General features: G+C 35.3%; 1 protein-coding gene across 1 annotated transcript in view; it reads left to right on the top strand.

The window, feature by feature from the left end:
* Window positions 1-25,489, top strand: part of EFCAB5 (EF-hand calcium binding domain 5) — a gene marked incomplete at both ends in the record, with an annotated part of 153,456 nt that overhangs the window by 1,587 nt on the left and 126,380 nt on the right. The window contains 3 exons of the mRNA XM_081269962.1: window positions 9,409-9,471; window positions 10,557-10,641; window positions 19,400-19,976. Coding sequence (XP_081126088.1) covers window positions 9,409-9,471; window positions 10,557-10,641; window positions 19,400-19,976 — 725 coding nt within the window. The remainder of the gene's footprint in view (window positions 1-9,408; window positions 9,472-10,556; window positions 10,642-19,399; window positions 19,977-25,489) is intronic.

Here is a 25,489-nt window from a genome sequence, read left to right as displayed (position 1 = left end):
GCTCCTTGATCCATTTTGAGTTAACTTTTGTGCATGGCGAGAGAAAGGGATTCAGTTTCATTTTGTTGCATATGGATTTCCAGTTTTCCCAACACCATTTGTTGAAGATGCTATCCTTCCTCCATTGCATGCTTTTAGCCCCTTTATCAAATATAAGATAGTTGTAACTTTGTGGATTAGTCTCTGTGTCCTCTATTCTGTACCATTGGTCCACCCGCCTGTTTTGGTACCAGTACCATGCTGTTTTTGTCACTATTGCTCTGTAATATAGTTTGAAATCTGGTATCGCTATACCGCCTGATTCACACTTCCTGCTTAGAATTGCTTTTGCTATTCTGGGTCTTTTATTTTTCCATATGAATTTCACGATTGCTTTATCTATTTCTACAAGAAATTCCATTGGGATTTTGATTGGCATTGCATTAAACCTATAGAGAACTTTTGGTAATATCGCCATTTTGATAATGTTAGTTCTGCCTATCCATGAACAGGGTATGTTTTTCCATCTTCTAAGATCTTCTTCTACTTCTCTCTTTAGGGTTCTGTAGTTTTCATTGTATAAATCTTTCACCTCTTTTGTTAGGTTGATTCCCAAATATTTTTTTTTTTGAGGATATTGTGAATGGAGTGTTTTTCCTTATTTCCGTTTCAGAAGTTTTGTCGCTGATATACAGAAATGCCTTTGATTTATGTGTGTTGATTTTATATCCTGCCACTTTGCTGAATTCATTTATTAGTTCTAGTAGTTTCTTTGTAGACCCTTTTGGGTCTTCTAGGTATAGAATCATGTCATCTGCAAATAGTGATAATTTAAGTTCTTCTTTTCCTATTTTTATGCCTTTAATTTCTTTCATCTGTCTAATTGCTCTGGCCAGTGTTTCGAGAACTATATTGAATAGAAGTGGTGATAGAGGGCATCCCTGTCTTGTTCCAGATTTTAGAGGGAATGCCTTTAACTTTTGTCCATTCAGAATGATGCTAGCCTGAGGCTTAGCATAGATAGCTTTTACAATGTCAAGGTAAGTTCCTGTTATCCCTAGTTTTTCTAATGTTTTGAACATAAAGGGATGCTGTACTTTGTCGAATGCTTTCTCTGCGTCTATCGAGATGATCATATGGTTCTTATCTTTAAGTCTATTGATGTGGTGAATAACATTTATTGATTTCCGTATATTGAACCATCCTTGCATCCCAGGGATGAATCCTACTTGATCATGGTGCACAATTTTTTTGATGTGTTTTTGTATTCGATTCGCCAGAATTTTATTGAGGATTTTTGCATCTAGGTTCATTAGAGATATTGGTCTGTAGTTTTCTTTCTTTGAGGTGTCTTTATCTGGTTTCGGAATCAGGGTGATGTTGGCCTCATAGAATGAATTTGGAAGAGCTCCCTCTTTTTCTATTTCCTGAAATAACTTGAAAAGTATTGGTATTAATTCTTCTTTAAAGGTTTTGTAAAACTCCGCTGTATACCCATCCGGTCCTGGGCTTTTCTTGGTTGGTAGTCTTTTGATGGCTTCTTCAATTTCATCCATTGATATTGGTCTGTTCAAATTGTGTGTATCCTCCTGACTCAGTCTGGGCAAATCATATGACTTAAGAAATTTATCGGGCTGGGGACGTGGCTCAAGCGGTAGCGCGCTTGCCTGGCATGCGTGCGGCCCGGGTTCGATCCTCAGCACCACGTACAAACAAAGATGTTGTGTCCACCGAGAACTGAAAAATAAATATTAAAAATTCTCTCTCTCTCTCTCTCTCCCTCTCTCTCTCTCTCTCTCCTCTCTCACTCTCTCTTAAAAAAAAAAAAAAGAAATTTATCGATGTCTTCACTATCTTCTATTTTATTGGAATATAGGTTTTCAAAATAATTTCTAATTGTCTTCTGTATTTCTGTAGCATCTGTTGTGATATTGCCTTTTTCATCCCGTATGTTAGTAATTTGAGTTCTCTCTCTTCTTCTCTTCATTAGCATGGCTAAAGGTCTGTCAATCTTATTTATTTTTTCGAAGAACCAACTTTTAGTTTTGTTAATTTTTTCAATAGTTTCTTTTGTTTCAATTTCATTGATTTCCGCTCTGATTTTAATTATTTCTTGCCTTCTGCTACATTTGCTGTTGTTTTGCTCTTCCTTTTCTAGGGCTTTGAGATGAAGTGTGAGCTCATTTATTTGTTGGTTTTTTCTTTTTTTGAGGAATGACCACCAGGCGATGAATTTTCCTCTTAAAACTGCTTTCATTGTGTCCCATAGATTCTGATATGTTGTGTCTGTATTTTCATTTATCTCTAAGAATTTTTTGATTTCCTCCTTTATGTCTTCTGTAACCCATTGATCATTCAGTAACATATTGTTCATTTTCCATGTGATGTAGGATTTTTCCTTCCTTCTTTTATTATTGATTTCCAGTTTCATTCCATTATGATCAGATAAAATGCATGGTATTATCTCCACCCCTTTATATTTACTGAGGGTTGCCCTATGGCATAATATATGGTCTATTTTTGAGAAGGATCCATGTGCTGCTGAGAAAAAAGTATATCCATTTGATGATGGTTGATATATTCTATATATGTCAGTTAAGTCTAGGTTATTGATTGTGATATTGAGTTCTATAGTTTCTTTATTCAACTTTTGTTTGGAGGATCTGTCCAATGGTGAGAGAGGTGTGTTGAAGTCACCCATAATTATTGTGTTGTGGTCTATTTGATTCTTGAACTTGAGGAGAATTTGTTTTATGAATGTCGCAGCACCATTATTTGGTGCATAAATATTGATAATTGTTATGTCTTGTTGGTGAATGGTTCCTTTTAACAGTATATAATGTCCTTCTTTATCCCTTTTGATTAACTTAGTCTTGAAGTCGATTTTATTCGATATGAGGATGGCCACCCCTGCTTGCTTATGAGGACCGTGTGCGTGGTATATTTTTTCCCATCCTTTCACCTTCAGCCTGTGTATGTCTTTTCCAATCAGATGTGTCTCCTGGAGGCAGCATATTGTTGGATTTGTTTTTTTAATCCATGATACCAGCCTATGTCGCTTTATTGGAGAGTTTAAGCCATTAACATTCAGAGTTACTATTGATATATGGTTTGTACTTCCATCCATGTTTGATTATTTATCCTTTTTTAAAAAAAATTTAGTTTGTTTCTCCATGATTATCTTTCCCCTCGCCCTCTGTCTTTACCGAGGCACTTCCCACTGATGGTTTTGTTTATTGTTTTTCATTTCTTCCTCGTGTAGTGTTTTGCTCAAAATGCTTTGCAATGCTCGTTTTCTGGCTGCAAATTCTTTTAACTTTTGTTTATCATGAAAGATTTTTATTTCGTTGTCATACCTGAAGCTTAATTTTGCTGGATACAGAATTCTTGGTTGGCATCCATTGTCTTTCAGTGTTTGAAATACATTGTTCCATGACCTTCTTGCTTTCAGTGTCTGTGATGAAAAATCCGTTAACGTTATTGGTTTACCCCTGAATGTAATCTGTCTCCTTTCTCTTGTAGCTTTTAATATTTTCTCTTTGTTCTGTATATTGGATATCTTCATAACAATGTGTCTTGGCGTTGGTCTACTATGATTTTGTGTGCTCGGTGTCCTGTATGCATCTTCAATTTGTATATCTGTTTCCTTTTTTATTTCTGGAAAGTTTTCTGTAATTATTTCATTCAGCAGGTTACTCATTCCCTTGGTTTGAATCTCTGTACCTTCTTCTATCCCGATGACTCGTAAGTTTGTTTTTTTGGTTATCCCATAACTCTTGAATGTTTTTCTCGTGATTTTTTACCGGCCTTTCTGAGTTGGCTAGACTCTTTTCAAGATGATATATTTTGTCTTCATTATCTGACGTTCTGGCTTCTACTTGCTCCACTCTGTTAGTGATACTCTCAATTGAGTTTTTAATTTGGTTTATCGTTTCCTTCATTTCTAGAATTATTGCTTGATTATTTTTATAATCTCTATCTCCTGGTAAAGATGCTTAACTTCTTCTTTTATCTGTTTATGCAATTCATTCTCAATGTGTTCTTTCGCTGCTTGAATTTGCTGTCTTGTATCCTCTTTAAGGTTCCATTCCATCTGTCTAAGGTGTTCCTTGAGTTATTTATATGACCATTTTTCTGATGACTCTAGGTCCTCCTGAATATTTAGGCTGTCCTGCATTGTTTGTACTCCTTTTCTTCCTTGCTTTTTGAAGCTGCTCATGTTACTTCTTGTTCTGTTTGACTGCTGAGTTACTGTTTACTCCTATAAATTTATTTGATGCTTGGGAGGAAAGGTATTAGAAGGGAAGGGAAGAAGTCACTAAAGAGAATGAGAGTAAGCAGGTAGAATTCAAGGAAAGGGGGATAAGATAATTGAAAAGAAATAAAAAGACAAAAGAAGAAAAAAATAGGAAACAAAAAAAGAAAAAAAATTTTTTAAATAATAAAAAAAATTAAAATTAGAAGAAAAATTTTTTTAAAAAATTATTTAAAAAATTTAAAAAAACAACAAGAAAGAAAAATGAAAATGAAAGAAAAACCCAAATCAAAAAAAAGAGAAAAGAAAAAAAGAAAAAAAAACTAATAAATGCAGTCTTAGAGTTTGATTAACTTCTCTTCCAATAGGTGGCGCTGTGCCCACCAGGCCAAGTTTCTCCTGTCAATACGCAGGAACCAATCACTGTGCAGCAGCTCCTCCCAGACTGGGCGAGTCTCCAATCCTGAGTACCTAGGGCCTCCTCTTGTGTCTAGTCACTTCCCACTTTTCCTCTAGCCAGGCCCCTCTCACGGGTGCCGCTCACCACAATACTGGCTACACGCCAGGTCTGCTGCTCCCGGGAGCCCTGTTTTCATGAATGACTCTTCCAGTTTGCCATTCCCTCAGACCCTAAGTTTGTAGAGCTTGGGGCTGAGAATCCTCAGTGAATTTTACTTGCCCTCCGGTAGCCACGCCCCCGGTAGCTGGTGCAAGAGACCTCAGCTGTCAGCCCTGGTGGGCACAGTGCAAGAGACCTCAGCTGTCAGCCCTGGTGGGAGCGGTAGTTCCAAGCCACGGTCCCGCGCCACCTCTGATTCCCTCGGGCTGGCTATCGCGCTCACGGGAGAGCTGGGAGGGGCCCTTAAGTTTTCCCCGATGTGTGGAGAGGGAAGGCTAGGGAATTACACACCTGTAGCTGCAGGTTTCAATGAAGTTATCTCCTCCGCCGCAGTCTGATGACGTCAGTTCTCTGCCATGGTGGTGTCTCTTGCAAATGGCGACAGTTCGTTTCCCTTTGCTGGGCGACCAATGCAACAGGTGGGTCCTTACTGTCTCTCCCAAGCCCCGTTTCAAACCTGTGGCCGCTACCTATGAAGGCTCGGTAGGCATTTACCTCCGTAGGATCAGAAGGGCTGACCAGTTGTTTCAGCCGGATGGATTAGTGCTGAGTCACAGCTGTTTGTCTGCGGGAAGCAGGCAAACGGCAGCTTGAATTCAGCCGATCCGGGCTCAGTGTGTGTTCTGAGAGGCCCAGACTGTTCACCCCAGATCCACGTCAGCTCAGCATTGCCTAGTGATCCTGGGGTGGCATTTCTTGGGAGTGAAACATCCGATTCTTCCCTACCCTCGCGTGGGGCAGACAGGCTGAATCATTCTTTAAACCCATTTCTCTCTCTTTTCCTTATTTCATTCAATGGCATCACATCTAGCCAGCTTTTTGAATAAGAAAGAAAAGAAACACTCAGTAAGTTTCTAATTGCTCCTTCTCTTTCAGTCCTTAGATTTAATTATGCCCCCCAATCCTAATGATCATATCTGTTTTAAGAAAGGATCCTGACCTAAGGATTGAACACAAGTTCATTTGGAAGATGGTTTCAAGAAACAATGGTAAAGGGAGTAGGAAAGTAATACAGAGATGTGAAGGAAGCCCAACATTCTTTATAGGGCAGGTTACACTGTGGGCAGCTGAGGCTTAATCACTGAGAAACTCTGGAAAACAGTATAAAATCTACCTCAGAAATCTCCCACCCATGGGTCAACTCCCTATCCATCATTGGCTAAAGGCTTTTCTCATAGGTATTAGCTTCCAAGCACTTCTGGTCTGTCCATGTGGATTTAGAGAAAATCCTGAAGCAGGATTGCAGGAGCTTGCAGTCTATCTGCATGTACTGAAAAGGTAAACCTGAGGAGATATGGTTGGGTTATACTGACAATGTCCAGCAAACTCTATACTACAGAAAGGGCTGGATTTACCTTGAATGCAACATTTAAGATGCAAAATTTATCTTCTCACTTTCCTCAGTCTTTCACATTTCCAACCCATCTTCTATGTTGCTGGGGGAGTTTACTTTTTTTTTTTTTTTTTTAATGCCAGGGATGGAACTCAGAGACACATCCCCAGCCCTGTTTTGTATTTTATTTAGAGACAGGGTCTCATTGAGTTGCTAAATGCCTCATTGCTGAGGCTGGCTTGAACTAACAATCCTCCTGTCTCAGCCTCCCGAGCCACAGGGATTACCAGCATGTGCCATCGTGCCTGGCAGGAATTAACTTTTTTTAAACACCAATATTTGGTAACATTTGTCCTCCACTTAAGAGCACAGAAAAAAGTACAAACGCTAGTTGTTAGGTGCAGGGCAGGCTGAACTAAGTTATCTGCAGGGTGGGCTGAATGAATGTTAGCTGCAGGATAACCCACGCCCTCAAACCCTCCTCTGTCTGGTCCTTTATCACCTGTTTGCATCAAGTCTGAACACTCAACCCCACTCAAGGCTGAACACCCAACCCTCACGGGTATGGTGCAACAAAAACCCACATCTGACTCCTGCCCCATCTGCCTGAAGGCAGAAGATGACATCCTTAGCAACTACTGTATGATCCAATCACTGTACACCAACAAGGCAGCTTGCAGACCCAAAGACCCCATTAGATTTTGGCTATAAAAACTCCTTCCTGCCAGGCCCCTCTCTCTTGCTCTTGCTTTTGCTCTCTCTTTCTTCTCTCACTTTTGCCCTCTCTCTCCCTCTCGCTCTCTCCTCTCCTCTCTCTCTCTCTTTGCTCTCCCCCCCTTCTACCCCCCCTTTCTCCTCTTTTGCATTGCTGCAATAAAGATCTGTTGGTCGCTTCAAGTGTTATGGTCACTTTCCTTTCACTAGTAATTCTTTATATATTGACTATAACCACCTATTTAGCCTCATCTTCTGCCACTGTTTTTACATAACTATGCTCTGTTACATGAATACTTTTTGAACTTTCATACCCTTGAGTGTATTGTTTCTTCTGTTTTAAATAGCCTTTCCCCTTTCCTTACACAAAATTCTTATTAGTCCTTTAAAATTCAGCTTGGAAATCTACTACATGAAAACTTACCAGACTGCCCTGAGAAAAATGATTGTTTATTCCTTTTGTTTCTTAACATTTTGTATGTACCTCTATTCTTGTACTTCGAAGGTTCATTGAATTGTTTTCCATCATTAAACTTAGAACTCTTCAAAGGCAGGTTTTAATTATCCTTTTTTAACCCCAACATCTGCTTGCAAATAGAAGGCATTCAATGAAGGTTATTTAGTTGAATATATCTAGACATATACAAACAAAACAGAAGAAGTGGAAGCCAGGTGTGGTGGTACATGGCTATAATTCCAGCAACTCAAGGCTAAGGCAGGAGAATTGTAAGTTCAAGGCCAGCCTGGGCAATTTAGTGAGAGCCTATCTCCAAAACAAAACAAGAAGGACAGGGGATGTAGCTCAGGGGTAGTGTACTTCTGAGTTCAATCTCCAGGAACCAAAAAAAAAAAAAAAAAAAAAAAGAGGAAGGAAGCTTATTAGCAAATCCAAGAGATAGACACCATAAGCAAAGAATGTATAGTTGAAACATACCACAAAAATCTATGTTAATTATTTATGAACTACTTAAAATAGACTTTGAGGCAGCTGTTTTGTGTTGGAAACTTTTGTCTCCAAAGGCAATACTTTGGATTTATTCAACTAGAACAAGTGTTATATTGATAGAAAATGAATACTCCAGAATATATATATGCTATTTCTAATTAAAGAGAGTCTAGACTGTAACTGCCCTGGAGGCAGAGACCACATAAATGTAATTTATTCTTTACACAGCACCTAGCCCATTTATACACAAACTCAATGAATTTTGGCACAGCAGTGATTTTTTTGTGATTGAAATCATGGATCACTTGCAGTGAAATGAGGATGTGGTAATTATCCATTTTAATTCCTAAATATAAGTAAACCAGAAAAATCATATTACTCCCAGAACGCTCTCTCACAAAAAAAAAAAAAAAAAAAAAAAAAAAAAAACTTTTTAAGGAGGTCATTATTCTGTTTACCTTTCTCACAGGGATTAGATAGCCATCAGAGTGCACTTTACCTTGCCTTGATTATTATTTCAAAAATTAATAAAGTGATAATAACATTAAAAATTCAATTGCCTTAGTATGTTTTGGAAAAAAAAGTGATAATGGTGTCAGTTACTGTGAGTTTCCTCTGGTCTAGCACTGACAGCTTGGGTCAGTAAGAAAAGTAATAACACTAGTACAGTTTGAAAAATTGAGCAGTTGAGACTTTACAACGGGTCAATAGAATGGTGGGGGAGGGGTGAGGAAAATTTTGATCTTCCAGGACACTTTTTGTTGTTTATCAACATTTTCTTTCTCTCTTTATGTTATTAATATTGATCTGGTAATATTGATCTTTTCCATGCAATTCGGTGATATTTTTACGTGGTCCAGATGAGTGAGTCACCATTTCAAGAGGAAGCCAAATCTGCTCAGGTTCCTGGCCTTATTAAGGTTTCTAACTATTTATGAGAGGATTTGAAATTCCACATTCTTGGGAAAATTGAAATAGAATATCATTTCTATCACTTAATTATTTCTCTTTTTATAGTTGAAATATTCTGCATCAGGTTTTGACAGAAATGCTGAAAAACTTGGCTCAAAATAATGTTGAAGCACAGTAACCTGCTTTTAGTGGATTGGCCTTTCTTAATTATAATATAGTGTGCCTTAATTGTTTGAATTTGTTGACACAACTAATTTTATTCTGAATGATATCTGCTCATTATGTGATTTTTGTTGTTGTTATTATTATTGTTGTTGTTGTTGTTATACTAAAGATCGAACCTAGGGCACTTTACCACTGAGTTACACTCCCCAGTGTGTCTGTCTCTCTCTCTCTCTCTCTCTCTCTCTCTCTCTCTTTTTTTTTTTTTTTTTTTGAGGCATGGTCTTACTAAATTGCTTAGGGTCTCATTAAGTTGCAGAGGCTGGCTTTGAACTTGCAATCCCCCTGCCTCAGCCTTCTGAGCTGCTGGGATTATAAGCATGCACCATCACACCCAGCTAAAATAAAATTTTATATTACAGTATAAAATGTTAGCTTAATCCCCAGCTGCTTTTGAATACCACTTACTAACACTGTTCCCTTTTCAGGAAAATGGAAAAGACAACAAAGAAAAGAAAGAGGATTCAACTGAAGAGACAGAGCCTATTAAGGTAGAGTTGTCATGGACAATTAGATTTTAGTGCAGTAGGATAAAATTTTCTTATGAAGAAGGAAAAAAATGTGGGTGTTCAAAAAGATGAACAAAATAGCAAATGGAAAAGGGCGAATTCATGTTAACTATTAATCAGACTTACTCAGTTATAGGAAATTTCCATAGATAGGTAAATTATTTGTGAAGGGCTATTATAAATCACACATAAATAAAGGCTGCTTTCTAAAATCAGAACTATTACCCTAAGTACAGGAAATACCAGTTTTTAGGGTAACTTCGCTGTCCTGCTGAAGAAGAAATTTCCATGTTAATCATTTAAGTAACCTTGTGTTTAAATAAACACAAAACTATAGTGAGGACAAACACTTAATTTAAAAGGAGGCAATTAAAATGTTATAGGCCTGGCATGTTGGTGCACTGCTGTAATTCCAGATTCTAAGAAGGCTGAGGCTGAAATAACTTAGAAAGACCTGGTCTCGAATAAATAAATAATAAATAGATTAAATCAGGGAGGGTAGCTCAGTGCTAGAGTGGAATGCTTGCCTGCCATATGCAAGCATGGATTCAACCCCTAGTACTGTAAAGAAAAATAAAATAGTTATATGAATTTACATCAAGATGACTAATATGAGTTTTTAAATATCCTATTATTGAAGTACACCAGGAACACAAAAAGCTGTTCTGCTACTATTATTCATAAACTTGATCTTCAGTTTCCTAAGTGAAGATGAAATGTTTTTCTTTATACCACAAACCATGGAAGATGTGTTTTTTTTAAAGTAGCATTCTCAGAGTTCTGATTTCATTATGATATGCTCTCAAATTATGTTTGTTGAAAATATTGTATAATTCAAGGATTAATGTACAACAGGAATGATGTTGCTAGCATATGACTGTTAGCAATAGGAAGATGACCTGTTGAGTCAACACATTTCATCTTGTGAATGTAGTAAATAGACTGTGATTACTGCTTTGCTTCTAATATGTAACATTAAATCCTAGAAAAAGTAAGTAGGAGAGTTGAGGCAACTTTGATGAAAAGCAACTCATTTTGAAATTGGTATTTGTATTCTCCTTTCAAAGGGCTCACAGAGTTTACCAGATGTTTCTGCAACAGAGACCAGCAGCCATGTGGCAGAAGAAGCAACAGATGAAATAAAATCCCAAGGTAGAGAACTAGTCACACACAATAGGATCTAAAACTAACATTAAATTTTCATTGGGGATTCATTCTGTAAGATTTTGTGTTTCAAAAATATATTCCAGTGATATGTTCAAATGCCATTTGGGAAATAAAGTATAGTTCCTTCACACTCTATTAACATTTTTTGAGGAAACTTTATGACTTTCCATCTTATGCTACTTAATTAAAGAGAAAAACATAGTCTAGAGAGCTGACTGATGCCTAGTAGATAATCCATTAATATAAAAATAAAATTGGGCTGGGATTGTGGCTCAGTGGTAGAGCGCTCGCCTAGTATGGGCGGGACCTGGGTTCGATTCTCAGAACCACATAAAAATAAAGGCATTGTGTTGTGTCCATCTACAAAAAAGATTCATTCTCTCTCTCTCTCTCTAAAAAAAAAATAAGAAAAATAAAATGAATTATAGTCATTTGGGCTGATTACTGTTCTTGGTCCTGTTTATTCTTTTTAGTACTGTACTTGACCACATTTGTACTTGACCATTTGTTCTGTGTGATCCAAAGTTTGACTCCTATCCCCATTCTTTACCTAAATTCCACATAATCATGCAAACTGAAAATTTACAGGATCAAATAGACAATAAATAAGTGGACAAGACATTTATCTCTTTCACTACAGCAACATCTAATTCCAGACATTTAGTGAAACCCTGTACCAAGAGAAAATCTTTACAATATTTAAATTCACATCAATTCAACTTACCTTAATGAGAGTTTAGTATGTGCTAGGCTTGACCAGGCTAAATTACAATAATAATTATTAAAGTATTTTCTAAACTATTAATTGTTGTGTAGATCCTAGTTATAACTTCTAGGTGCTTTTTCTGAGGTGTTTTTTTTTGTCTTTTAAGCCTATTAAGAGCAATTATTTACTACTTGTTCTTATTAATACTTATTGTAATACATGTGCTTTAAGAACTAAACTTCCTGACACTTAGTTTGCCTTTCTTATAAACTGAGTATTATTTTCACAGCTTCACAAACTTTAAAAATTTTTCTTCCTGTCAAGTCTTTAACTGTTCTCCTCCACCTGACTCCACTTCTTAGTCTCCTGATTTTACTTTCTCCTCATCCCACCATTTTACCACCAACACACCTTACATATACTCTGGCTTGATCTTAATTACTAGGCCAGTATAATGATTAACTCATTCTAAACATGCCAAGCAAAATATGATCAAATTAATTTGTTATAAATTTAATTGGGTATTCAGTGGTCTGTGGTTAAATTTGCACCTGCAAAACTTCATATATGTATTATATCATGTAATTTATTGCCTCCTTAGAGAATATCAAGAGTTTGTAGACTTTGCTATTCTTGTATTTTTAATTTCTCTTATTGCTTTTCAAAGTATATAGAGGGAAGTATATTTTGCTTGTTGATTTATTCACATCAACTGTTTTTGTATGTGATATTTACTAAAAACATCACAGTGTGCTGTGATATTAAATGCAATGCAAGATACTTATTTTTTTAGTGATCAGCCACTATTAAACCTTATATTCTGAATCCTTCCTTTATGTACTAATATGAATTTACATATATATAAATATGTAAAAGAAGTAGGAAGAGGAGCTGCTATTGAACTGACAGTTTCAACATGTCAAAGAAAGTGTCATAATCCTTGTTACAAACTTGTCAAAATTCAAGTGATATTATCTTGCTAAGCAGTTCTCAAATTGCACTCAAATACTTTCCTTTGCATAAAAAATACTGTGGTTAAACTCCAGCCATGGCTCTTGGTAAAGTGCTTGCCTAGCACAAGTGAGGCACTGGGTTTAATTCTCAGCACCCCATAAAAATAAATAAATAAAGTTATGAAAAAATGTGTATCAGTTTTTTTATTCTAGTTATTTGTCTTTTTAGGTTATAAGCTTATCTTGCATTTTGAGAAATCTTTTTTTTTTTAAATTATCAGTTTACCCAACTCTATCCTTATTACACAAGCCTAAGATTACCAAAGTTTTGGGGCTGGGGTTGTGGCACAGTGATAGAGCACCACATAAAAATAAATAAATAAAGATATTATGTCCATCTGCAACTAAAAATACTTTTTAAAAAAAGATTAACAGGGCTGGGGATGTGGCTCAAGCAGTAGTGCGCTTGTCTGGCATGCGCGGGGCACTAGGTTCAATCCTCAGCACCACATAAAAATAAAATAAAGATGTTGTGTCCACCGAAAACTAAGAAAATAAATATTAAAAAATTCTCTCTCTCTCTCTCTCTCTCTTAAAAAGAAAGATTAACAGAGTTTTGTAGAAACTACCTTTTCCTATACCAATAGAGTTTCAATTCTAATAATGTTTATTAGTGCTTTTTTCCTCCTTCTTTTATAGCAGTCATTTACATTATGTACAAATGTTGAGAAATTCTGATAATAAAGACAAGGTACCTAAGTTTCAGACAGGGCCCATGTTTAAATAGGAACATCATACAGCTTGCTGGGTGACCCTTCTGATTCAGTTTTCACTAGTTTAATCAGCAGTCAGTTCCACTAACATTATATAACATTTGAAAGAGCCTGCTAAGGCTTATTATAATGTGAATTGTAATTCATTCCCATTTATGTCCTTAAATAGATTTTGCACTGAGGCTATACCCAGCAGTGGGCCATGCCCTAAGTACAGAAAATGATAAATGTTCCTTATGAGGCTAGACCTTTCAAATTATGAACAAGGAAATCTTTTGTGTACCTACTTATTTAGTTGAAAGCTCTTATGCCCTTAGGCCTGAATAGGTCTTTGTATGGTAGAAGGTGAACTGGTAGAGAGATGAAGGTATTAGTGTTAGGCGAAAGCTTGAAAGGCTTTTAATTCTATGAAGAATTTAGGAAATTGATCCTGAAAAAGAATTCCAGTGCTTAGCATAGCACCAGGCATGTAGTAAGAAATCAATAATTATTTATTGAGTGTACGAATAAATAATCAGTCAATCTGTAAAAAAAGATTTAAGAATGTCCAAACTCAGACCTACTGAAAAACCCTGTACCTGTTTGAATCTATATTCAATTAAACCTCTAAGTTAATTTGCCCTTGGGTCAGTTCCATAATTTGCAATCCTTGCATTTAGAGGTCTACCTGTCAAAAGACAGCTTCAGATAGTCTTGTTCAGAATCCTGATCTATTGACTGCTGTTCCTCTTTTTCTTTTCTTGGTTTGCTGGTTCCAGGAGAGAAGTATTTGACTAGAATTGTAACCAAACACATTTCTACTTCCATTCTCTGTATTAGTGAAAACAATGCAAGCACGAGGATTATTGCTTAGCAACCTATAATGGCCAAGCACACTATTGGAGCATGAGCAGGCTGCAATAAAGATAGAAAACGCCCTAGTTCATGTGTGAGTTTACTAATGAACCACAGCAGATGCTTAGATGTTAAGTTGCTATACATCTATAGCATAACACTTAAAGCCAGCAGAAGAATATCTGCCTTGGGTTTGTTCTGGACAGATTAAAAGAAATGCAAGTACATTAGAACCTGTAGACTTAAAAGAATTGTTCTCTTTCACACTTAAAAATAAGGGGGGCTTGAGATATATAGCTCAGTTGGTAGAATTCTTGCCTCACATGCACAAGATCCTGGGTTCAATCCCCAGCACTACAAAAATAAATAAATAAATAAGCGAGCATTGTGTATTAATGAATATTGTGACCAAAAAAAAAAAAAAATGGAAACATTTTCCCATTTTCCCACTGGGTATAGCCTCAGTGCAAAATCTATTTAAGGACATAAATGGGAAAAAAGATTTTTGTCTCCACAAAAAGTGTTAATTTGTTACATATCCAGGGAGGTGAGAGGGAGCCACACACACATACACACACACAAATACATACATAAATTGTCGATGGACTTTATTTCATTTATTTATATATGGTGCTGAAAATAGAACCTCACACATGCTAAGCAAGTGCTGTACCACTGAGCTACAACCCCAGCCCCAGAGTATTGGTTTTTAAATAACTTTTTTAAATATTTTATTTTTTAATTATACTTAGACACAATACTTTAATTTTATTTATCTATTTTTATGTGGTGCTGAGTATCGAACCCAAGGCCTCACACATACTAGGCTACTGCTCTACCACTGAGCCATAACTCCAGCCTTGGTTTTTAGATAATTTTAAGGCAGCAAAACCTTTTTTCCAAATTAAATATTATTATGCTCTCCAATTATGAAAAATAATTGGAGCACAGGTGCTCTGGTCACAAAGGGTACAAGTTGCTTACAGTCCTATGGTCTTTGAAGCTCCTTCTCAGGATCCTAAAAAGCATATTTCAAAAACTACTGCTTCACAACAGGAATTCTTACTCTTATTGGTGATCTTCTAAATTGGTACCAGTCACTCTAGAAAATAATTTAATAATATCTCATTGAACTAATGAAAATGCTTATACCTATGACCCTGTGTTTTAGTCCATTTCTGTTGCTATAATAAAATACCATAGACAGAATAATTTATAAACATAATAAATTGATTGCTCATAGTTATCGAAGCTAGGAAGTCTTAAGATCAAGGCACCAGCAGGCTCTGTATCTGGTGAGGGCTTAGTCTCTGCTTCCAAGATGGTGCTTGAATGCTATGTCCTCACATGGCCGAAAAGATAGAAGGCAATAAAAAGGGGCTAGATACTTCCCATCAGTGCTTTTATAAGAGTACTAATTCTTTGGTGAAGGAAGAGCCCTCATGACTTAATCACTTCCCCAAAGACCCTCACCTCTTAATACTGTCATATTGAGTCTTAGGTTCCAATGTATGAATTTAAAAAAAATTAGCTGTATATGGACACAATATCTTTATTTTGTTTATTTATTTTTATGTGGTGCTGAGGATCAAATGCAGTGCCCCATATGTGCTAGGCAAGCACTCTACCATTGAGCTACAACCCCAGCCCAATGTATGAATTTTGAAGGGAAACAAACATTCAAACCATAGCACCCCTGCAAATAAAATCTTAATAATACACTTTAGAGAAATTCATATATGTACACAAGAGGATACATTCAATAATTTTCATACTAGGATTGTCTGTTGTAGTAAAATCTGAAAACAAAACTAGAAACAACTCAATGACTATCAAAATGACAATGAATAAACACATTATGATACAGTGATTTAATTACAATTATGAAACAGTGAAAAATGCATCTATCAATTAGGTGATTTTTTCCATACATAATTTTAATTTTAAAAAAGGCTAAAGAATACACATGATATAAAATTATTTTTATAAAATTAAAAAATAAGAACAGGGCTGGGGATATAACTTAGTAGAGTGCTTGCCTTGCATGTACAAGGCCCTGGGTTCAATCCCCAACACCACACACACAAAAAAAGAGAACAATATTATATTGCTTAGATATAATAACACAAACAAATGCATGAAAACGATAAACATGAAACTCAGAATAGCATCATTCAAAGTTGGAATATATGAGAGGCTTTAATATCTAGGTAATTTTTTTGTAAGCTAGGATTAGATAAATGGCTACTTATATTTTTGTGTCTTAAATATTTCATAATAAATAATGTTGGGGCTGGGATTGTGGCTCAGCGGTAGAGGGCTCGCCTCACACGTGTGAGGCCCTGGGTTCAATCCTCAACACCACATAAAAATAAATAAATAAAATAAAGATATTGTGTCCAACTAAAAAATAAATATAATAAATAATGTTAAAAATCCCATTGCTCAAAAGTCTCTTACCCTTTAATTGTAGTAGCAGTATATACTGGGGTTATTAATGATTAAGTATGTCTCAATAACTACTTTCTAGTTACATTAAAATAATGAGTATAGAGATAATTTTCAGATATATTTCTGGTTTTTCTCTGTATCCTCAAAGTAACAGAAGCAAAATGTTTCAACAATACATTGTCCTGATTCTATTGGGATTTGGCTGAGCACTGATATTTTCAGTGGATAATATTTCAAAAGAACTGAAACTAGGGCTGGGTTGTAGCTCAGTGGTAAAGCACTTGCCTTGCATGTGTAAAGCCCTGGGTTTGATCCCCAGTTTCAAAAAAGAAGAGGAAAAAAAAAAGAACTTAAACTACTTTATCTCTCTATCCATGTCAGAAAAAAAAAAAAAACACCTTAAAGTTCTCATTAATTCTTCCATTCCAATCACCTCAGCAATCATATGTAGAAAAAAAATTATCCAATAGCTTATTGTTCAGAGCCGGAACTAGCAATGTCCTAGGAACTCAGAGCAATCCACCTAGTTATACTAGGAAAAAAAGCCATATAATTTGTGTGCTGATGCTGTGAAAATATATGGTCTTTAATCTCTGATATACTTTGAACATTGCTTAGAAATATGCTTATATATTTGTAGTCTGCTCCTTTCCACACCCACAACAGTTATTTCAAAATTGTATCTTTCCCATCAAGCTCATGATCCTACCATTCCTGATTTTATCGATATTTATTTTATTTCACAAAAAAATAGAGGCTGTGAGATGGAATTCTCCCAACTTACATGCCATCTTAGTTTAGTGTAAGAGACATCTCATCCAAGGCTATTATATATTTTTGACCTCCTGCATATCTCCTCGACCCTGAGGATCATCATCTAATTTTTCTCCTGTGTCTTCTGTTTTCTCTTTACTTTGCCTCCTGCCTCTAAATTTCTAAATATAGTCGAAGCAACCCCATCTTTAGAGAAATCCTTCCTCACCAGAAGAATAAAGAGAAAGAAATCAATCTTTTCTTTCATGGTCGCATTCTTTTTTGTAGATGGACAAAATACCTTTATTTTATTTGTTTATTTTTATGTGGTGCCAGGGATCGAACTCAGTGCTTCATGCATGCTAGGCAATCACTCTATCACTGAGCCACAACCCCAGTCCCCACAGTCACATTCTTTGTAATAATTTGTCCAGTCATTCACTCTGCACTTTACCTTGAAGTTCCTCCTCAACCCACTGTAGTCTAGGCTCCATTCTCACCACAGATATTGCTGTCCCTAGGATCCATTCTTAAACACAGAAATGGTTTAGTGAAAAACAACTGAGTGCTAAATCAAATGTATTCTTTCCACTTCTTGCATCATTTGACTTTTCTGCAGCATTTGGCGCTGTTGACTACTTCCTTTAAGTGATATATCTCTTTTGTCTACTCAGTTTGTTTAGGGAACAGCCCTTCCCCTCCTTGATCCATTTGGTTTAGTTGAGGGTTATGCTGGCTTTTTAGATCTAGGAATAGATGGTGATGCAAATCTGTCCAATCAGAATGCTCATGGATGGTTCAGAAATAGGCATATAATTTATGCCTAGGCAATTAAAACCTTTCTCAGGTTTTTTAAACTGGAATTTAATGGCAAATATCTTTTGAAAATCAGTAATGACATGGATCATGTAAATCTAAGCACCACATAAAAAATAAATAAGTAAAATAAAGTTATAAAAAATGCTTGCCAAAATGAATCCTAATGTTTATATATATATAAAGAATCAACAAAAACATTAATTTAAAAGAGCAAAGCTAGAGGTAGATTTCAGCTGTGTCTGAAAACAGTTAAATCCCTTAATCATCATCCATTTCTCTAAGAAGCGCTATTTTTTTTTTTTAATTCAAGAATGATAGTAGAAACCAAGATCTGAACATCAGGCATCCAAGTTCTCTTAATTTTTAAAAAAACAATGTTCATAATATTTTCTTATTTCTTCTAATTTCTTTGCTCTGAGATATATGAATTATAATGGTAGTGAACAGATTTACACTTGTTCTATTAATGATATTCCTTAGATTTGTATTAGTTATTTCATTTGTTGAATTTAGCTATGGAGATGGTTTTACTTAAATATTCCTCTAGTCTTCTGTATGTGTAATTATATTTGCATTTGAGATTATCTGCTTTTGTGTGGATGTTTCTGTTTTCTGTAGTTTGCTGCCAGTAATTATGGAGGAAGGGTTAGATGTTCAGACCATAAAGTCTGTCAATAAATGGGGAGTCTGGGCTCTTCTCCTCTTGAACAATAAGACAGAGCCTCAAGAGAAGAAAGACCCTCTTGTCCCCAATTCTTTTTTTCTTTTTCTTTTATTTATTTATTTATTTATTTATTTATTGGTACCAGGAATTGAACCCAGGTGACACTTAACCACTGAGCCACATTCCCAGCCCTTTTATTGTATTTTGTTTAGAGACAGGGTCTCACTGACTTGCCTAGGGTCTCCCTATATTGCTGAGGCTGGCTTTAAACTCGAGATCCTCCTGCCTCAGCCGCTCAAGCTGCTGGAAATACAGGTGTGCGTCACCGTGCACAGACCCAGTTATTTTTTTCTTCTGAGGAAGTGATGCCTGGAGCTGTAAGAGCCATTGTATGATATAAATTACAAGTGCAAAAAAAGGACTAAGAGTGACAGAAACAGGTTGAGTACTGAATGAGATTACAGAGCTGATGTTAACTCCTGAATAAGTCAACAGTAACAGTAAACGTTTTTATGGTTTGAATGACCGTTGCCAAACTTTCTGACACTTTCAGCTGATGGTGTTCCAATATGCTGTGTAAATGGATGTGCAAAACGTTTTTGTAATGGTATGCTAAAATTTTGTTGATTAAAATCTACTTCTTTTTTTTTTTTTTCCTGTGGTGTTGGGGATTGGGCCCAGAGCCTTGTGCATGTGAGGCAGGCACTCTACCAACTGAGCTATGTCCCCAGCCCCTTAAAATCTACTTCTAATATTTCTTACATTTCACTTTTTTTTTTTTCCCTCTTAGAATCAAAGCTGGTGAGACAGCCAGAAATTCCAACTAGTTCAACAAAGGACGCTATCCCTGAAGTCTCAGGGAATGTTGTGATTAGAAAACCTGAAAAAGTGATTTTTTCTTTAGATGAAACTAAACCAAAATCAAAGCTAGAACAACCATGGAGGAAAAATCTTTTGGAAAGAGTGGAGGCGAGTGCCCGGAAAATACAGCAGAAAATAATAGATAAAGATAATCTAAAGAAGGAACTAGAAAAAAAGTCTGAAAAAAAACTCCCTAAGGATAATTTAGCCCAACATTGGTTTGATACTGAAACTACGACACTGAAAACTCGTGCGTATTTGCTGGACAAACTTCTACCCACCTTAGTTCCTGGAGTGGAAAAAATGTTAATGCAATTAGAAAAGAAAAAGATTTTGACAGAAGCTGATACTCCAACCAAGTTTGATCCAATTAATTATTTGGGAGAATATTTAATGAGAAACAATCCTTCTTATGTCAAAGCTCCAAAAATGTCTGGTTACCAGAGGGTGATGAGAGATGTCACAGAAGAACTGAAGGTGTATGTTCCTGACACTATTTGCTACAGGTAAAATTTCTACTATTTTCAATTGATTTTCTATTTCCTTACATTGAAAATCTAGTAGAACAATAATATTAATATAAACAGAACTTTCAAAAAATGATTTTATGGTTATTCAAAGAGTGTCTCACTTTTTTGAGGCACTGTGAAGACTAACGAAGTCCATAAAAAGTTCTTTGTATTCATAGATATGTCTCACTAGGATGCTAAGTATGTGTTTATTTCTCTATTTATTCTCCTTGCACTGAAAAGTAGGCTATATGACATCTGGGACTATCTAAAAGTTGAACTTTCCAGATAGGTGATATAGTCTTCTGGTTTAAAAGGCAAATTATATAAAAAGTGGAAAATTCTCCTTCCATTCTTATCTTCCATCCACCTAGTACTCCACCTCTGCCATAGATAACTACTATTTTTAGTTTTCTAAAATTCTATAGAGTTCCTTTATGCATAGATTAGCACATAAAATATGAATTCTTAATTTTCTTCCTTTTACATAAAAGCATATAATGTGAGTTACAAATATTTCCCCAATTTTCACTTACCATTTATCTTTTGTCATGCATGTTTTTTTTTATTCCTGTGGAGTTGAATTTGATTTTTATTTTTCTGGCATCCAGATTTTGAATCAGTGTTATATTCCAAAATATTAAAAGAATTCTCCCATGTTTTTTCTGGAATTATTAGGCTTTTAACTTTCATTTTATATATTATCCATTTGGAATATATCCTAGTATAATATGAAGGTAGGAATCCAACTTTATCCTTTTTCAAATGACTACTTAGCAGTCCCAATAAAAATTGTGGAATAGTTTATCTTTGCCCCACCAATTTGAGAAGAACCTTTAGTCTAAACCCCTGCATATTTTACAGTATATTTCTAGATTTTTCCAATTCTTGTTCTGTTTGTCTGTTTCCCTTTTATGTGCTAGTACCACACTGTATTAATCATTGAGGCTTTTAAAAACATTTCTATTAATCTGAGTGCTGGTGACCATTATTTGCTCTTCTTTTTTCTAATGTCTTCTAGTTATCGTGTGTTTACTTTTTATATGAACAACTTGTGTATTTGGGGGGTGGGGATCCTGAGGAGAGAAAACCAGAAAAAACCTTTATTGCAATCTGATTATACTTATTAATTAACTTAGGAAATGAATGTATTTTTAAATTTTTACTTATTTGTAGAAGGATACAGTACCTTTATTTTATTTATTTATATGTGGTGCTGAGGATCGAACAAGTACCTCATATGTGCTACACAAGCGCTCTACCACTGAGCTATAACCCCAGCCCCAGGAAATGAATGGGAGTGCTCATACATTTTGTATTGTCATTGTTTCAAGGCCCTTCAGGATTAAGAAATATAATTTTTAAATTTCACCTTAATAAAATTTATTTTTTAAAAATATGTATATATACACACTCCAAATCAGAATAATAATAGGATAGAAACTCCTTTAGTGTGACAAAAATCTTTAAGTGAAATATTTTTTTCAGTCTTCTTTGAACAACTAACTATAATGGATAGGAATAGTTATTCTATGTGAACTTTTTACATTTTTTCGTTTTTTAATCTTACATGGAAAAAAAAAAATGCTATGGCCTGAACCCAACTGCCAAACACACCTACAAGAAAAATAGCAAGTACATCTAGTTTGGGCATTGATAATGTGAAAGAAGCAGACTGGATAATATAAGAATCAAAAAACTCAGTGCATCAGTAGGCCAAAGGCTTACACAATGGGAATATAACTCTTTTAAACACTACTACATTGATCCCAGAAGAAATCAATTAAAATTTTGCTACTTCCTTCATTGAAATACTGGATAAGAAATATGGGACTGCGGTTGTAGCACAGTGGTAGAGCACTTGCCTAGCATGTGTGAGGAACTGGGTTTGTTCCTCAGCACCACATAAAAATAAATGAATAATATAGAGATATTGTGTCCACCCACAACAAAATAATTAAAAAAAAAGAAATATAACTTTTAAAATAATGGGTTCATATTGATAACTTCATTATATCAAATACAACATTTCTTGGTAGAGTGCTTGCCTCCCATGCACAAGGCCCTGGGTTCAATCCCCAACACCACAAACAACAACAACAAACAAAACAAAACAAAACAAAAAATACAATGTTTCAGGATTTTTATATAATTTCCTTGATTTTACATTTGTATTTCTTTTTTTTTTTAATACTGAAATCTTGGTTCCTAACAACATTGACATAATTACCTGGTTTGCCTTATCCTATGATTTCTATAAAATAGCTCCAAAATAATAATGGCAATAAGCCTACTGAGAACAAAAATACTAAAAGAGGTTTAAGATTTACTGGAAGCTTTTCTTGGTCCTTAGACTATATCCTACTAAGGATCTGTGTATGAAAAATGATGCCATACAAAAAAACAGGATTTAAATTGTTTTATACCAGAGAAATTCTTTTTTTAAACCATGACTCAAAGCCATAAAAATGATGATAAATTTGATTACATAAAAGTTAAAAGCTTTTTGCTTGGCAAATTGAGTCACAACTACTTAATTCTGCTGCTGTAGTGCAAAAACACGGAAAGACAATCTGTAAATAAATGAGCATGACTGTGTTCCAATGAAACTTTATTTATGGATACTGAAATTTGAATTTCATATCATCTTTCCATGCCATAAAATATTATTCTTCATTTGATTTTTTAAAAACTATTTTAAAATACAACAACCACTCTTAGCTTTTAAGCCATAAAAAACTGGCAATGGGCCAGATTTGGTTTGCTGACCCCTGGTCTATATGATATCTACCCCATCTATTCTAGACCTAGACAGCAATACACTTTGAATTTCTGAACCTCTTCCCAAATCTCCATATTTTCTTTTGAATGCCTTCTGTCATGAACCCTATACGTTTATGAAGGAACCTAAAATTCTTTGTGACTTGTTTTAGTGACCATCCTATAGGATAAACAACTAATTAGAAGCTTTAGCATAATAATTTTTCGGGGTGGTGGTGGGTAGGGACAGAGCCTGGGGTCTTGTATATACTAGACAATTGTTCTACCACTGAACTATTTCCCCAGCCCCTAATAATTCTTTTGTAATTAGGTATATATATATCACTCTGGAACATAGAGATACATGCACAAAATTCTTATTTTGTTTTATGTGTGGGTGTGGGCATGAAAATTTTTTATTTTAGTTGTAGATGGACACAATGCCTTTATTTCATTTACTTATTTATTTTTATGAGGGGACTCACATACGCTAGGCAAGCACTCTACCACTGAGCTACAACCCCAGCCCATGAAATTTTATTTTCAAGCGAAATAGTTTCTTTAGAGTGTGATTGCCTACCAGGGACATCAGAATCACCTAGGTACTTGGTTAAATGTTCAGATTCTGCCTACAGGGCTCTGCGTTCCATCCCCAGCACTAAAAAAAAAAAAGAAAAGTACATATTTCTGGATTATTACTCAGACCTCCTGAATCAGAACCTATAGGAATGCATTTAAAACAAATTCCACTATGAACAGAGCAGGGAGGAAGAGTAGGAAGAAAAGAGTAACATTAAACAGAGACATGAGATGGGAGGGAAAGGGAGAGAAAAGGGAAATTGCATGGAAATGAAGGGAGACCCTCATTGCTATACAAAATTACATATAAGAGGTTGTGAGGGGAATGGGAAAATAAACAAGGAGAAAAATGAATTACAGTAGATGGGGTAGAGAGAGAAGATGGGAGGGGAGGGGAGGGGGGATAGTAGGGGATAGGAAAGGTAGCAGAATACAACAATTACTAATAGGGCATTATGTAAAATTGTGGATGTGTAACCGACGTGATTCTGCAATCTGCATTTGGGGTAAAATTGGGGGTTCATAACCCACTTCAATCTAATGTATGAAATATGATATGTCAAGAGCTTTGTAATCTTGTGAACTACCAATAAAAAAAAGAAAAAAAAAATAAAAAATAAAACAAATTCCACAGGAGTTTATTATGCATACTAAAATTTTAATACCGAATTCAAGAGAAACCAAACTAAGGGAGTTTTAGTACTAATGAAAAGTTCCAGCAGCATACAGGAAGCAGTATCACTGAATTTAATAAATAGCTTAAGGAAATTTCTGCTCACTATCTGTTCTTATAGAGCAATATATTAGGTTGCATTTAGATCTATTTCTATAAAAGGAAATACAATTTGGAAACTGGTATCAAGCCTCTAAACCAGTATATTGACAAATCCTTCTTTGTTAGATAGGTAAATCTCAACAGCGTATAAAACTCTAGGAATTTATCAGTATCTATAATAAGAATACAACACAAATGAGTGAGAATCCCTTGCCAACCAATGACATAATACAAGGGAATTAGGTGTTTTTGTTTGTTTGTTTTCCTTTTCTGTACCAGGGATTGAACCTGGGGCCCTTACCCATTGAGCCACATCCTCATCCCTTTTTTTATTTTATATTGAGACAGGGTCTCGCTAAGTTGCTGAGGCTAGCTTGAACTCATGATCCTCCTTCCTCAGCCTCAGGAACCTCTGGGATTATAGGCTTATGACATGTTATTTCACTGATGTTTCCTGAATTGGGAGTTGAATACTTAGGGTCAATTGAGACTCAGAACTTCAGTTTCTATTGGCGAAACACCTGTAGGAATTTCACAGAAGAGTTCATCAAAGATGCTTTGTTTATCTGGCTTGCTAGGATTTAAGCTTCATCTCTCTCTGACAAAAATCCAAGATTTATAGGTCATCAAGATAACTGTTTCAGGAACTTGCAGAATTTTCAGAAATTCTTAAGATGCTTTACAAGTGCATGTGCTGCTCCTAATGTCTTACAGACTTAAAACTTGTATATCCAGCAATTTTAGTAAAATTGTCCTGCTTAAAAATTCTTTGACCTGTGTCATTGTGTTGTCCTCAATTCATTACAGAACCTTGGATAGGTCAGTTCACTTTAGAAATGAGCATTTTTCTTATTTGTATTCAATTTTTAAAAAGACAAAATTTGTATTGGTTTGTCAAGACTTTATCTTCTGTTAATAATGTTAAAAGTTGCCTCTACTTTATCACAAAGTTTTTGTCTGTCTTCTTCCCAGGACAGAAGGGGATTTATTCATCTCTGTTTGGTGTCTTATAACAATAGATAGAGAAGACATTTCTTATTTATTTGGATATTTTTATAGTGGTAGATTCTTAACTAAAAAATACAACATCACTGCTGTTTGTAGGGTTTCCATATATGATATAATTTACTACTTTTCACTGGGGTTCCTAAAAGATAGGTATGGAATCAAAGTTGATTTTAACTTCTTTATATATGAAATTTTGCACAACTCTAAAGTAGATTAAGTTTGCAAAATTTGCTTTTCTACATGTTTTCTTTCCTCTTAGTATCTTTTCCATTTGACAGATACTTCTGGTACTTGGGCATAAGTATTTGAAACATTCTTACTACCTGATTGGGAATTGATAATTAAATATTTACTCTTAAAAATAAGATTACAGGGCTGGGGATGTGGC

The sequence above is a fragment of the Spermophilus citellus genome (genome assembly GCF_964194105.1).
Source record: "Spermophilus citellus genome assembly, chromosome: 17".
NCBI lineage: Eukaryota > Metazoa > Chordata > Mammalia > Rodentia > Sciuridae > Spermophilus > Spermophilus citellus.
This window is presented reverse-complemented; position numbering and strand designations above follow the sequence as displayed.